Genomic DNA, 13201 nt, shown 5'->3' with positions numbered 1-13201 from the left:
TCATTCATCAAAAAATACACCGAATTATGTTTTTGTTGGAAAAAATATGTTTTCTCATCATGATTTTTTATCTTTTACTTATCTCCTCATATTTACACATATATTTTTCTCAATATATTAATCATCATTTGGCATTTAGTCATTACATTGTTTACTAATTGTTGTTTATGTTCTTATATATCCTACATTTCCAGAGAGTTTAACTGTGGAAAAGTATGTCATTAATTTGCTCATTGTAACATTTTTAAATTTTTGCAGTAATTAGTTCATTTCCTGTTTATCCGTCTGCTGCTAATGTGCTTTTGTAAGGTTGCATCTTCTCTCCATCTTTGCGCAGGCATAGGCAATGAACTGTTTACAAGCACAATCTTTTCTAATGGTTGTTAAAGAATGTTTTGATATGAACTGTATTTTCTCCTTACTGCAAGTAAAACCCAGTGAAACAACAATTGCATCTGCCTTTGTCCTTATTTGTTTTGATTTGTCCCAAATATTAAGTATATGAAGTACTCACACATTTTGTCTTTTTTTTTCTTATTGGCCTTTTTGTTTTTACAAATCAGTCATGATCAACAAAATGTGGCTTTTTTAACAAAAAAAATTAAAATAAATACTTTTAAGTAATGTTTTGGTAAAGTTTTGTAAATTTTCACAGCTGTGAATACCAAATGTAATATTTCTAGTGGGAGTAATGCATCTTATGTTAATGACAAAGACAATTTTAGACAGAATTAGTAAAATATTGCACAGGTGAGTATTCCAGAATTAAAACGACCTAGCCAAAAGATTTGGTTATATATTAAAGTAAACTGACAAAATGTCAGTTTACATTTACAGACTCCTGCCTCTCCAACACTGAACCGTTTGAGGGGGTGGTGGGCGCTGTGTTGTGCCTTCAAAATAAAAGCACGCAAGTGCTTTCAAAATCAAATATTTTTAGCAAACGTCTCCAATATTAGTGGGAACTGTTCCCCCAGTTCCTACCTCTATAAACACTATAATAAAGTCGTATTATGTGAGTAAAGTACGAGAATAAAGCAAGACATAAAAACAAAATAAAAACAAGACAGCGGGTTCTCCTTACATCAACCATAAAATGAGTTTATTTCACTGGAGGTTCAAACGTGTTTCTGTGTTGCCCCAGGATGCATAGAAGATGTCATTGTCACAGAAATTCAGATTCTACTAAAGGAAACCAGTGTTTACAATCTCTATGTTCATTTGCTCAACCGGTTCATTAGACCAGACTCTCACTAATATGCTGCTGTGGGAACGGGGCAAAGCATCTTTAACTGAGAAAAGGAAATTAAGAAACAGAGGCGTTTTAAAAAAATAGTCATTTGCTTTTCAACAACAGACCGGTTGTGGCGTTACAATAGAAGAAAGGAGAGTAAGGCTACTGGTATCAGTTAGTTAAATCCTTGTGTGGGGAAAAGAAAACATGATGAATCTAATCTCTGTTATTGTTTGTGCAGTTTACAAGTGGAAATCTGCTCCTGTACCAGAATATAAACTTTGTTCAGTGGCCAGATTATAGTACGAGCTAAAGTGTAGATTGGACTCCAAAGTGGACCAGCATAATGTTCCTTCAGCTAGACTCATCAAGACAAGAGGAAGTGACCAGCATCTGGTGGTTTCTGACTGGTTCACCAGCGTTTCAGCCCTCTGGCGTCTGAGTGGGAGGAGAATGGAAAACAGGATGGAGAAGCGGGAGCAACATCTTAACGTTTCATTTTAGAAAAACAAAAATCAGAAACTAGAAGTCCATTTAAGTCCGTGTGTTCTGCTCCCTCAGAGGGGCTGTGGTTCTTCAGCCACTTTGGGGTGAGGGAAGCAAAGGGTCAGAGGGAATTCAAGGGGGTGTTGGCTGTCTCGTTGTCCCAGCCTCAGTTTAGCCGCTGGACGATAACAGCGTTCAGCAGGTTGGCCTCCTGCAGCGTCTGGCTCTCGTCTGCCAACTCCTTGTTGGGGAAGGTCGTCATGAGAACGAACTCTCTGGCAGCCATGGCGGGTCGGGCCAACACCACAAACTGCCGCAGGTCCGAAACCCTGAGGAACACCGGCAGAAACAAGGAAAGCTAACATTAGCTTAGAGAGAAAATGATGCAGAATGCTTTACTATTTTAGTTTTTCATCAGTTAAAGTTACTTTTCCCTTCACAGGCTAATGCGCATGCATTTTCTTCTGTAACATACTTACTGTACAGTCTCATTGTTATTTTTGTGAGTTTTTTTTTTTTTTAACCTTTGTTTTATTATGCATGTTCCAACCTGTTGCTACGACAACTGAATTTCCACGTTGTGGGACAATAAAGGATATTTCTGCTGATGTTATTCCCCCAATAAAGACATCTAGCGGAACACAAGATATGTTTGTTCAAACAAACTTTAATTTTATGTAAAATAAGAAAAAAAAAATCTTGCCTCTCTGTGAAACGAATTGCCCCGCTTGATTAATCTTCAGTTAACAGTGATTGAGTTTGCATGTTAGACCACTGGTTTTAAATTCACCAAGGCATCATTAAAAAAAAAAGAATAAATAAATAAAAAGATCACTTGAATAATACTTGCCAGAATTTGCACCAGTTAGATATTTTGGTTTCTCCAAGAAAACTGGGACTTCTTTCCACTGAGGGTGCGGCAGTGTATTAGCTTAACATTACTCGACCAAATATTTACTTTAAGGAGGCTGAATGAACAATCGCCATCAGACTAGTTAAACTATGTTATGACACCTATTTAAAATACTTGCACTTGTTTGGTTTCTGCAGATGATTGCACCTGAAGGCATCATCCTAAATGGTGTCCTATAATGTCGGACCTGGGACTGGTCAGATCTCATCCGTTTAAAAGGAAGATTGAACATTTCACTTTAATTTTGTGTGTGGCTCCAAATCCAGGCCTCCATTTGTTAATAAATTTGATTTCCATTGATGATTTTTGTGTGATTTTGTTGTCAGCACATTCAACTTTGTACAGAACAAAGTATTCAATGAGAATATTTCATTCATTCAGATCTAGGATGTGTTATTTGAGTGTTCCCTTTATTTTTTTGAGCAGTGTATTTTTTTTTTTCTTTAATTCCAAAAGACAGATGAGGTTTAACTAAAAAGTGAAGGTTTTTCAAACTCACGCTTAGGTTACAGCTTTTATAACAATCTTAAAGGGGCAGTATTATGTGTTTTCCAGCCACATAATATTTAGTATTTATTGATTATAGCAAATCAAGTAACCATGTTGCCTTCAATTATTATAAAAATCCTTTATATATCAAATTACTTAAAAGAAATTTTACTTGAAATTGGGCCTCTGTCTCTTTAAGAAACTCCTGCTCTTACTGAAACTCCATGTTCATGAAGTCATAAAAACATGGCTCCTCTATTTTTTTTTTTACCAGAATTGAACTGAGAAGTAGCTCCTATAATGAGCTCAGCAGGTGCATAATTCCACCAGGTGTTTGCTAATTGCTGCTGGCTAGTCTGAAGGAGCTGAGTGTGGGAGCCACAGGGGAGGGCTACTCTGTGAGGAGGAAGCTTGGAACCTGCAGCTGAGGAAGAGCTTCAACTTGAAGGAAAAAGTAGGTTCAACCAGGTGTTTTGTACAACTGGTTTCCATGATTCCTAAAACATGCATAGAGTGAAGACAACACTCCAGGTATGTTTTTGATGAGGGAGTAACAACTTAACCTGTCATAAAGATCAAAAAGTCAATTTAATGTAATACTGCTCTTTTCACAAAGTTCTGCAGCTTTCTGATTTATAACTATTCCACCTCCAGAAGTCTTGTTCCAGAAGTCTATAAACGTTCACCTATGGGTGTGGTTGAACCTCTGGACCAGCTTGCCACCGTCAGCCAGTCGGATCTGAATGTTAGTAGTAGGTTGGGAGGGGTCAAGGCTGATGGAGGAACTGGCTTGGGCCTCGTTGGCGGCCTGGTCCTGCTGGGAGGTGGGTGGAGCTGAAATCAACTCTGGAGTGGCACTGGAGAAAAAAGAAAGAAGAAAAACCAAAGAGATACAATAATCAGGTTAAATTTATAAAAATTGTTGATATCCAGCCAGTTATACGCCTGGTTAGAAATCTCACCTTCCTAGCTTCTGTCCTTCACCTTCGAAGGCTTTAAAGGCGACCTTGGGCTTAGCAAAGTCCTCGTCTCTGTGGTCCTCCATGTCCAGGTTGACCTGGCCGCCTCGAGCACGCTGCCTCAGCTCCAGAGGAATCTCCCTGCAGGAACACATCAACATGACTGATGCTGGATCGGATTTATCCACTTAGGACATACGGCCTGTAAAAGTTGTTCTCACCCTCGTCTGATTGCCTCCAGGAAGTTGGCATTCCCTGGATCGTTGTAGGTTCTAAGTTCACCGTTATCCAGGCTGAAGCCCGTCTTCCATAACTTCAGAACCACATGTACCTAACGCAAAACAAAAAAAAACACACCCACATGAGACAATATCACTACACCCTGGGATTTAATTCTGATTGAGTTGAGGGGGGGAAAAAAAGCCCATTTATTGTAGGGAAGCAATAACTGCAATTTTCTGGCCGACCTTTAAACACCAACAAAAATAACCACACCAAGGACATTGGCTGTGTTTAAACAGTATTGATGAATAGGATTGAAGGCAATTTCAAAAATGTTTTTTGATGATAAGTTTTGGTGCTCGGATGAGGTTGCATTTTTGGCCATATTGAAATTAATGGATTTTGCAAAACTGCAATGGAAACACTTTATTCACATCACAAGTCACATGATCAACAACCAGATTTTGTTAATGGCAGAAACAACAACAAAGACAACAGGAAGTGATAGGAGGATGACGTAGTGTGTTTTTAATGACTTATGTGAACATACTTATTCACCTGTTATTTTAATTGCTTTATTTAATGGAAACACCGCAATTGCAAAATTTTCAAAAATAAGCGGAATAGCAATATCAAGTTTTGTGCACATTTGTGGTGGAAGTGCAGCTACTGAAAACAGATGTTTCCGTCACTCAGTGAGATTTTAAAGTGGTACATTTTCTGTTTTGGATTATTAGTGTTCTCTTTATTGCTAAGAAAACAGCCTCTGTTTGTAAGGTGGCTCCATGTTAGTTTGCATCACAGAGGGTAACCTGGATCTGATTGGCATGGCAACACCAAGGTAAACCCAGCAGGAAGTGAAGGGAAGGAGGATCTGCTCTTACGTCTTGCTGACTGTTAGACGCTTGCCTCTCTCCAACTACGTAGGTCGACTCCTCTTCTGGAGCAGCGCCCAGTCTGTAACCTCCACCAACAAAAGCCTAAGAAACGACACAAGGTTGTGAAAACAGAGTCAAAGACAAACAGAAAACAGACGGTAAAAATGTAAGTAAACTGGACCTTTGCTTTGCTGGATTCTCCTAGTCCTTTCCCAGTCCGGTCCAGCGGCACGGCTCCATGTTCTCTGGCCCCTTTGAACAGATCCTCCACGACCTCGTTGGAGCTCTTCTTCTTTGGCGGACCAACAATCTGTTGCCCGCTGCGTTCTGATCCCCCCGCGAAAAACCTGACATGATTGAAACAGTGATAAATATAAATCTTTGTATTTCACAATAAGATAAAAATGATACGATAAATGCCCACCTCTGCAAAGCGAGGGAGCTTTCACTGTAAATTTGTGTTTCACATAAAACTTTGTTAAAGGTTAAATCATCAGAGAGTCAAATGAATCAAAAGGGAATGATTCAATCATTAGCCTGACCAGAGCAAACTGCTTCATGGGAAAACATTTTTCTCAAGAGCAAAACATGAGTTTCACTGTAGCAGTACAGTTTCTTTCCGTCTTTTGAATTGAGCGTCACTAACTGCGTTTCCACCGACTATATAATTGTGCATATTAACATTTTGAAAGACAGCAATTTAGAAAAAAAAAAAAAACTTGTTTTACACTAAAATGTTTTGGTGCTAGATTGAGGTGATTTGGAAGGAAAACGCAGTTAGTGTGGATGGTGTATTTATTGTAACTTATAGGGTTAGTTTAAATTGAGATTATCGGAAATCTCGTTGACAAAAGAGATTTGTCAATGTTGACTAAAAATGTTTAGTCAACATTAGTGACTAAATATCTTGATCTGGGCCTTCATTTTCTTTGAGCATATTAAAAGTAATAGAAAATAAAACACAGACGGTCTTTGGATTATTCCATAAACGTTAAAGTTCTCATCAGCACACAGAACCAGAAATCTGTCGAGGCTAAGCTAACTGGTTTGGACTGGCATTCTTTACACATTTCAAAAGGAAAATAAAAAACTACCATCAGGTGAGCCACTTTTATGTTCATCGTTTAAAAAAGTGAATAAGCAGCTAGTCATACCAACTCAGGTCTGAGATGCACAATACAAACAGTGCAGAAAATACCAGTAAACAAACACACCCAAAGGACGACTACCTTTTGTTTCCAACAAAAAGTCCGATTGAAGCCTGGTTTAAGACCATAAAACCACTTCAAGAGTGTAGATTAGTAAATTATTTGATAACTATTTCTGGTCAAAATGTTCGGTTCATGTGCTGATTTAATAAAATCGCCATTAAATCCTCGCTCATCCGTTACAAAGCAGCCCAGCAGATCGCCCTGGCAGAGGAATCTGTTTATGCAGCAGGAACACCATCAGCTCCCAGTGAATGAGGTGGAGGCCCAAACTGGTTTGGTGCTTTCTGGAACCAGCTTCCTAAGGTGTGCCTCTTCCTGTGTCGGCCTCATTCAGGATGAGGATGCCAGAGAGAGCTGCTATGAATGCAATAGCCATTTATAAGGGAAAGTGCAAATCGCTTTTCCCTTCATTAATCTAGAACTTATCAAAGCTTCTGAAATATCCACGTGTTTATTTTTATATTTAACACTAGCTATGTTCCCATCCGATTGTCATTTGAATATTCAACTAATTTTTAAACAGTTGCAAAAAAAAAAAATAAGTAAAAAGAAAACAGGCAAATTAAGTGTGTTTCCATCTACTGGTTTGGAGTGCATCAACCAGGCTATGCAAGGCAGGATTTTGTCAGATGTTGATGCTAGGTATGGCGTAATAAACAGGAAGCAGACTTTGCAAACAAGCATGGAGCACACATCTCATAAAAATGGAGAGAGTCTTCCTTTGATAAACTTTAGAAGTTTGAACTGGATGGGAAAGTTCGCTATGTCAAAACTTATCCTGAAAATGTGCTTCCATCTCCTCTTTAGCACATTAACTCTTTTTTGGAAAAGAAAAAAAACATGTCAAGTGAGTGGAAAAACTTGAAGTTATTTAGAATTTTTCAGTTTCTGTCAACCTTTTCTAAATCAATACATCAAAATGCAAATGAAAAAAAAGCATTGACAGAAACATGGCAGGGTTTCCCCCAGAGTATGTTAAGCCTGGAGGGCCACCAGGTTTTCTGAGAGCAACCCTGCATGACTGGTACCTAAAAGCTCCAACATGAAGAAGCTATTAAAATATACTCTGAATGACATTTTATTCTTTAATTGCACATTTAAATGTAGAAATAATTCCACTGGAGAAAGAGAAAAGAGCCATTATTAGTCAGTCCACTTACCTCTGACCCTCCTCTTCATCACTTTCATCCTCTGCGTCATGCATCAGATCTCTGAAGGAGGTCACCCTGGGCTGACTACTGTACATAAATGGTATTTTTTATATTGCAAAATTACTAAACAATAATAATAATATTAATACAAGTCTGAGTAGAACAAATGTTGAAGAATGTAAACAAACAAAAAAAAAAAGATCCCACCTGGGCCCAGTAGATCGAGACACGGAGGAGCCGCCCTCAGGCTGAGGAAGTGTGATAATGTCATCATCGTTTCCATCTTCAAAGAAACTGCCCAGTGCAAGCTGGGGAGGAAACATGGAGACGGAAATGAGACGCCGGAATGCTGCCAGGCGGCTTTCACTCACCACCTGACTGGTGAACTAGTATCACCGGCCGCAGTGAGACCCATCTGTCGTGGGTCAGGGCGGACGAAGAAAAACGTCACTTCAAACTTTCATTCCATGCTCTCCTGGTTCTTTATGCACAGTGAGCAACAGAAGGCTCTCTATGAGGAATGGGGGTTGAAGTCTAGCCAATATTATGATACCCAACGTTAGAAAGCTGAGAAATATATTGATCAGTGGATTTCTGAAAACTAATATTAAACAAAGAGTCTGCAGCCTGTGGCTCTTTGGCCCCTCCATCCACAGCTCTTCTAATAAGAAATATTTTTGATTAGAAGACAATAAGAAAAGGATGGTTTATGAGTTCTTTTGCAGGTTTTATGCAGTATCCCCATATCTAAAACAGAAGGGCACCAACTGTACAAGGCTTTCAAAAGTAAATAGCGCTACGCTATGCTACCTGTCTTTCTTTATTTGACATATTCACGGGCAAGGTCTATTCACCTGTCCTCATATGACAAAATAGATGTTTTTCTTTGTTTGTTTTTTGTAATTTTTAGAGGAGTCACTTTGATCAAAAATATAAAGATTTTAGTTGAATTTCCTTTGTTTTCTATGAAAGCTGAGAGCGGACATTTACTGCATTTACTTTTCCCAGTGGTTTTCTGAAGATGAGTTAATCTCATAAAATCAAACCTTGATTTCTCAAAACTAACATGAGGCGATTGACGTGTGCATTAACTTCCATTCCTCATATGCATGTGGTTGTACCTGTATTTTAAGGAAATCAACTTAAAAGAAAACTATCAGAAACAAATATATGCAGGAAAACATCTGTTCTTGGCTTCTGTAGCTTTCAAAATAAGACTTAATTTAGTACATATTCAAAAAGACATTTCATGTGGCTCTAGACAAGTTTTTAATTTTGTAGTAATAGAGATAAGGTGGCTTTTTGAAAATGTTGCTGACCCCTGGACTTAACAATCAAACTGTTAGCTAATATCCAACACACAAAAAAAGTTGTTTATTTTTGCACGCTGTATATGTCAACAGTGCTGTTGACCACTGTGGGAGGGACAAGTTTATTTTGTCTGTACAGTAAGTAACTCAGATCTGATCGTTCAGGCCAAATCTTAAAACCAAGTGAGAACAAAGGAACCTTTAGTCGCTGAATGAAACTGAAACTGCCAAGATGGGGCGCCATGTTTTCCCACAGCCACTGTTGTAGGTTTGACAATTAAAAATAAGAAGCAAAAACACAAACATGTTGATTTCTTTAAAGTAACGTTTCAAATATCTAAATCAGCAGCGGTAGTTGGTCTTGGTTTTTATAACTCAACTGCTTGCACTAAAATGCTGCCAGGTCTCTTATTTTTCACTGAAGAGTTTTTGACAGTTATTACATTTAGTTATTGATGTCAAAGAAATTCTCACTGAACTAAGCCAACACAGTTTAACAATGCCTCGAGAGAAAAAAAACGTTAAATCTGTTATCCAATGTCAGCTTTTGTGCTCACATGACTCTGGCATGTTGACAAGTTTCTTTTTTTATCTACGGAGTCGCTTTTAAACAGAAACTCGAGATTATTTAGTTTCTATAAAGGACGTCCTTTATTTAGGTGTCTTATTAATATGTCTGTAACCATAAACACAATGTTATATTTGAATTCGATTGTTGACTCTGCTTTCTTTTCAGATTACAGGCTAGCAGCTTTACCCTTACTGCGTCAACTAAATTTAATCCAACCTAACAGGGGGCTAACGCTGGCTAGCCGTGGAACCACGGCACACCGGATAAAACTTGATAGAAAGAAGCCCGCATACAGACGAGTACAGCTGTTCATGTAGCCGTGGATGTAACCGCTATTTGGCTGTCCGACAACGTCTCTGTTGTTGTCTGAAATCACTCGGGTAGGTATTGTCCAGGGGTGACTTGCACAAATGACTGGCGACACAGGCTAACGTTAGCCGGTAAGCTACTCATCAAACACACCATTTAACCGCAGTTTGCTTCTGACAGAGCGCGGTCCTACTCGATACAGCCGTAGGAAAACCCGCTGAAAATCTCTACCTGCAGGTTCCAACCGGCGGACTCCAGGAAAAAGCGGGCCCTCTCCTCCTCCACGCCGGTAACAGCGACGAACTCCCTCACTGACTCCTCTTGACTCGCCATTTTGATTTGCTCCTTCAACGAGCCGTCCGCTTCCACCTGAGGAAACAAGCAACAGTTGTTCGTTCCTGTCTGATTTCAAAGTAGAAACAATGACGAAGAAATATGACTGAACCATAATTAAATTAATAAACCTGAAAATATACAGAATTTTAAAAAGTTTTTTTTTTCATTAAAACACGCTCAAATCACTTATTTTCTAAGGTTCATGCATATCATGCATACTTGCTTACTGAAGCAAGCATTGATAAAACCACAAGGGGGCAGTCTAAGCACACATTAGAAAGGCCAACCTAACTTTGACATTAGTTCAGATATTCAAAACTAAACATCCATGTTGAAAATACAGAATGTTTAAAACTTATTTGTATTAAAAAATATATTTTTAGCACAACTCCAAAAATATTTTCTTACCAATGATATTCTTCTTGGTTAGGTAAATTCAAGGTTTCTGGAGAAGAAATTATATGAGATAGTCAAACCTCAAAATCAGGAGGAAGTGGGTTTCATCCTGGCTGTGGAACACTAGAGCATTTTAAGCCTTTAAAGATTTTAATCGGTGGTGCCACTAAAAACGGGCAGCACAGTTACGATGAAATTTACCCAAGACTGTCCAACCAGTCTGCATGTGCTTTGTGCCCATAACCTGCAATATGTTTCATTGTGTTATTCAGGTAGTCCTGGGCGTACTTTGGGAGTATAGGGTACACCTTGATACAGGCTGTTAGGTCCCTACATCCAGTGTCAGAGCTTAATTCACATTGCTAACAGTAAGACTTGTTTACACTAAGAGTACACCTTAGCCAGGTGTACTCTACCAATTCAGTTTATAAACTTCATGGACAGAGTTTCTAGGCAGAACCAAGATGCTGAGGAGATCCGCTTTGTTGACCTAAAGATTGGGTCTCCGGTTTTGCAGATGACGTAGTTCTGTTGGCTTCGTCAGATCATGATCTCCAGCTTGCACTGGGAGCGGTTTGCAACCAAGTGTGAAGCGGCCAGGATGAAAATCATTACCCTCAAATCCAAGACGACTGTTTTGAGCCAAAAAGAATAGAGTGTCCTCTCCGGCAAGGTCTTGCTCCAAGTGGAAGAATTTAAGTATCTCAGGGTCTTGTTCAAGAATGGCATAACAATGGAGTGGGAGATCGATAGGTGGAGTTGTGCTGCGTCTGTTGGTTACGTTCTGGTCTGTTGTAGTGAAGAGAGACCCTCATTTCCTGGTGTACATTCCTACTTACCCTCATCCATGGTCAAGAGCTTTGGGTAGTGACCAAAAGAAGGAGATTGCGGATGCAAGTGGCTGAAATGAGTCTCCTCTGTAGAGTGTCTGGGCTCTCCCTGAAAGGCAATATGAGGAGCTTGGTTATCCAGGAGGGATTCAGAGTAGAGCGGCTACTTCTCTAGGTTGAGAGGAGGCTGTTGAGGTGGCTCAGTTGTCTAGTTAGGATGGACACCTCCCTGGTGAGGTATTCTGGGTATGATCCACCAGGAGACCCAGAAGAATACCCAGGATAACTTCATGATGTGTTTTGTTTTAGTCTACTTGTTTTGCTTGTATCACCCAATTCATTTATTTTTTCATGCTTTGGTATGATGCTTCTGTGTAAACCCAAACATAGTTATCTGTCCCTCATCACGTTATTCAGAGATTGTCTCCGGTTAACAGATGCTGACTGAGAGTGAGGCCCCTCATCTGTTCCAAAAACTGTTCCAGCAAACACGAGGCTCTGATTTTACTAAGATAAGCAGATGGTGAGCGTATTCCCACAAGAGTTACACCTTTGCACCTCCCGATAAGGTGACTGCAGACGGGGTGGTCACATGTCATAGAGCAGTAACGGAGACAGATTGAGAGCATCTTAATTGTTTCAGGAGGGGAAAAGACTAGGTGGGAATTTAGTGCAACCTGCTGTTGGTTGTTTGATCTCCAACACTAATTAATCTGAGAAAATCTTGTTGGCATTTCACCTTTTGTAGCACCACGCTCTGTCTCTTAGCACATGCCAACACAAAGTGAGATAAAAGAAGAACAGTAAAGATGGGTAAGGCTTAAACAGCAGGGGTTATGTTTTATGTTTTTCTGGGTGTTTTTTTCCCCCTCTTTCTGAACAAGCAGACAAAAACAAGAAAGAGATGAGAAAGACTCAGCAAGAAGAATTCAGATAGAGGAGAAGGTAATGTACCACAAACAATGTCACACCTTCTGGCCTGGAACAGACTTATTAAGGTTTAAGTAACACCACATACACAGTTATGAGTCAAAGAAAATCCACATGACAGGTTGAAATCAGGGAGTCGTTCCTCAGGTAAGCCCTGCAGGCATGTGAGGCTGGATGCTAATGTTTGCCTTCCCATGAAACCTGAAGCTGGAGTTGCAGTGTAATATTACGACAAGTGTCCTGTTCCAGAGGCTTAGAGGTGGAGAGCTGGACTCAGTTTGAAGAGACACGAAATGACAGAAGTGACGAGAAATGACAAAGATACACAAAAAAACGGACTTTGTCTTCTATCAAATCGACATTTAAACTAGATTATGAAAATGAGATGAAAAGCTGTCATTCACTTGTCTAAGAGGTCCAGTGATGTTTTACTTGGCTGTGGGCATAAATGACAAAAATCCTTTTTATAACAAAAAAAAGTTAACTGACGATGTTTAAAGGGGCAGTATTATGTAAAATGTACTTTTTTGAGCTTTACATCATGTTATCATGGTATTCCCTCATCAAAAACATACTTGGAGTGTTGCTTTAATTGCTTCATGCATGTTTAAGAAATCCTTTAATCTCCCATGGAAACCATTCAGCTGTGTAAAACGCATAGGTGGACCCAACCCCGCCTTCAAGATGAAGCTCCTCCTCAGAGCTGCTCAGACAATGCGAGAAAATTCTATATGTTTTGTATATGTAGCATTTCTATAACAACTGACTGTAACATATTGTTACTTGATTGTACTATAAAATGGCACTATGTGCCCGGAAAATAGATAATACCTTTAAAAGATGCGTAATTTATATTGCAGAAAAGACGTCTACATGAAGACAGCCTTGATATACAAATGTAGTTTGAAATAAAGATTAAATGTCATGTCACACACAAAAGAAGACTTTCAACAACTTTGTTAGGAATGATAATAAA

General features: G+C 39.2%; 1 protein-coding gene across 2 annotated transcripts; it reads right to left on the bottom strand.

Annotated features, from left to right (window-relative positions):
* Positions 1-1074: 1074 nt before the first annotated feature.
* On the bottom strand, positions 1075-10121 carry nsfl1c (NSFL1 (p97) cofactor (p47)). Of its 2 annotated transcripts, none has more exons than XM_014990453.2 (9): positions 9965-10121; positions 7751-7851; positions 7553-7630; positions 5363-5528; positions 5188-5283; positions 4303-4412; positions 4085-4222; positions 3809-3979; positions 1075-2049 (listed from the first exon to the last, which is right to left on the bottom strand). In XM_014990453.2, exons 1-9 carry the CDS (start codon positions 10064-10066, stop codon positions 1887-1889), a joined length of 1125 nt encoding a protein of 374 aa, XP_014845939.1. In that variant the 5' UTR covers positions 10067-10121; the 3' UTR covers positions 1075-1886. The 2 variants fall into 2 exon arrangements, with proteins under 2 accessions (XP_014845939.1, XP_014845940.1); XM_014990454.2 differs by having other exon boundaries at positions 7553-7627.
* Positions 10122-13201: the final 3080 nt, after the last annotated feature.

The sequence above is a fragment of the Poecilia mexicana genome, unplaced genomic scaffold, assembly GCF_051168715.1.
Source record: "Poecilia mexicana isolate PSO_F unplaced genomic scaffold, ASM5116871v1 scaffold_7, whole genome shotgun sequence".
Lineage (NCBI taxonomy): Eukaryota > Metazoa > Chordata > Actinopteri > Cyprinodontiformes > Poeciliidae > Poecilia > Poecilia mexicana.
Note: the sequence above shows the minus strand (reverse complement) of the source record. Positions and strands in the feature narration are given on the sequence as shown.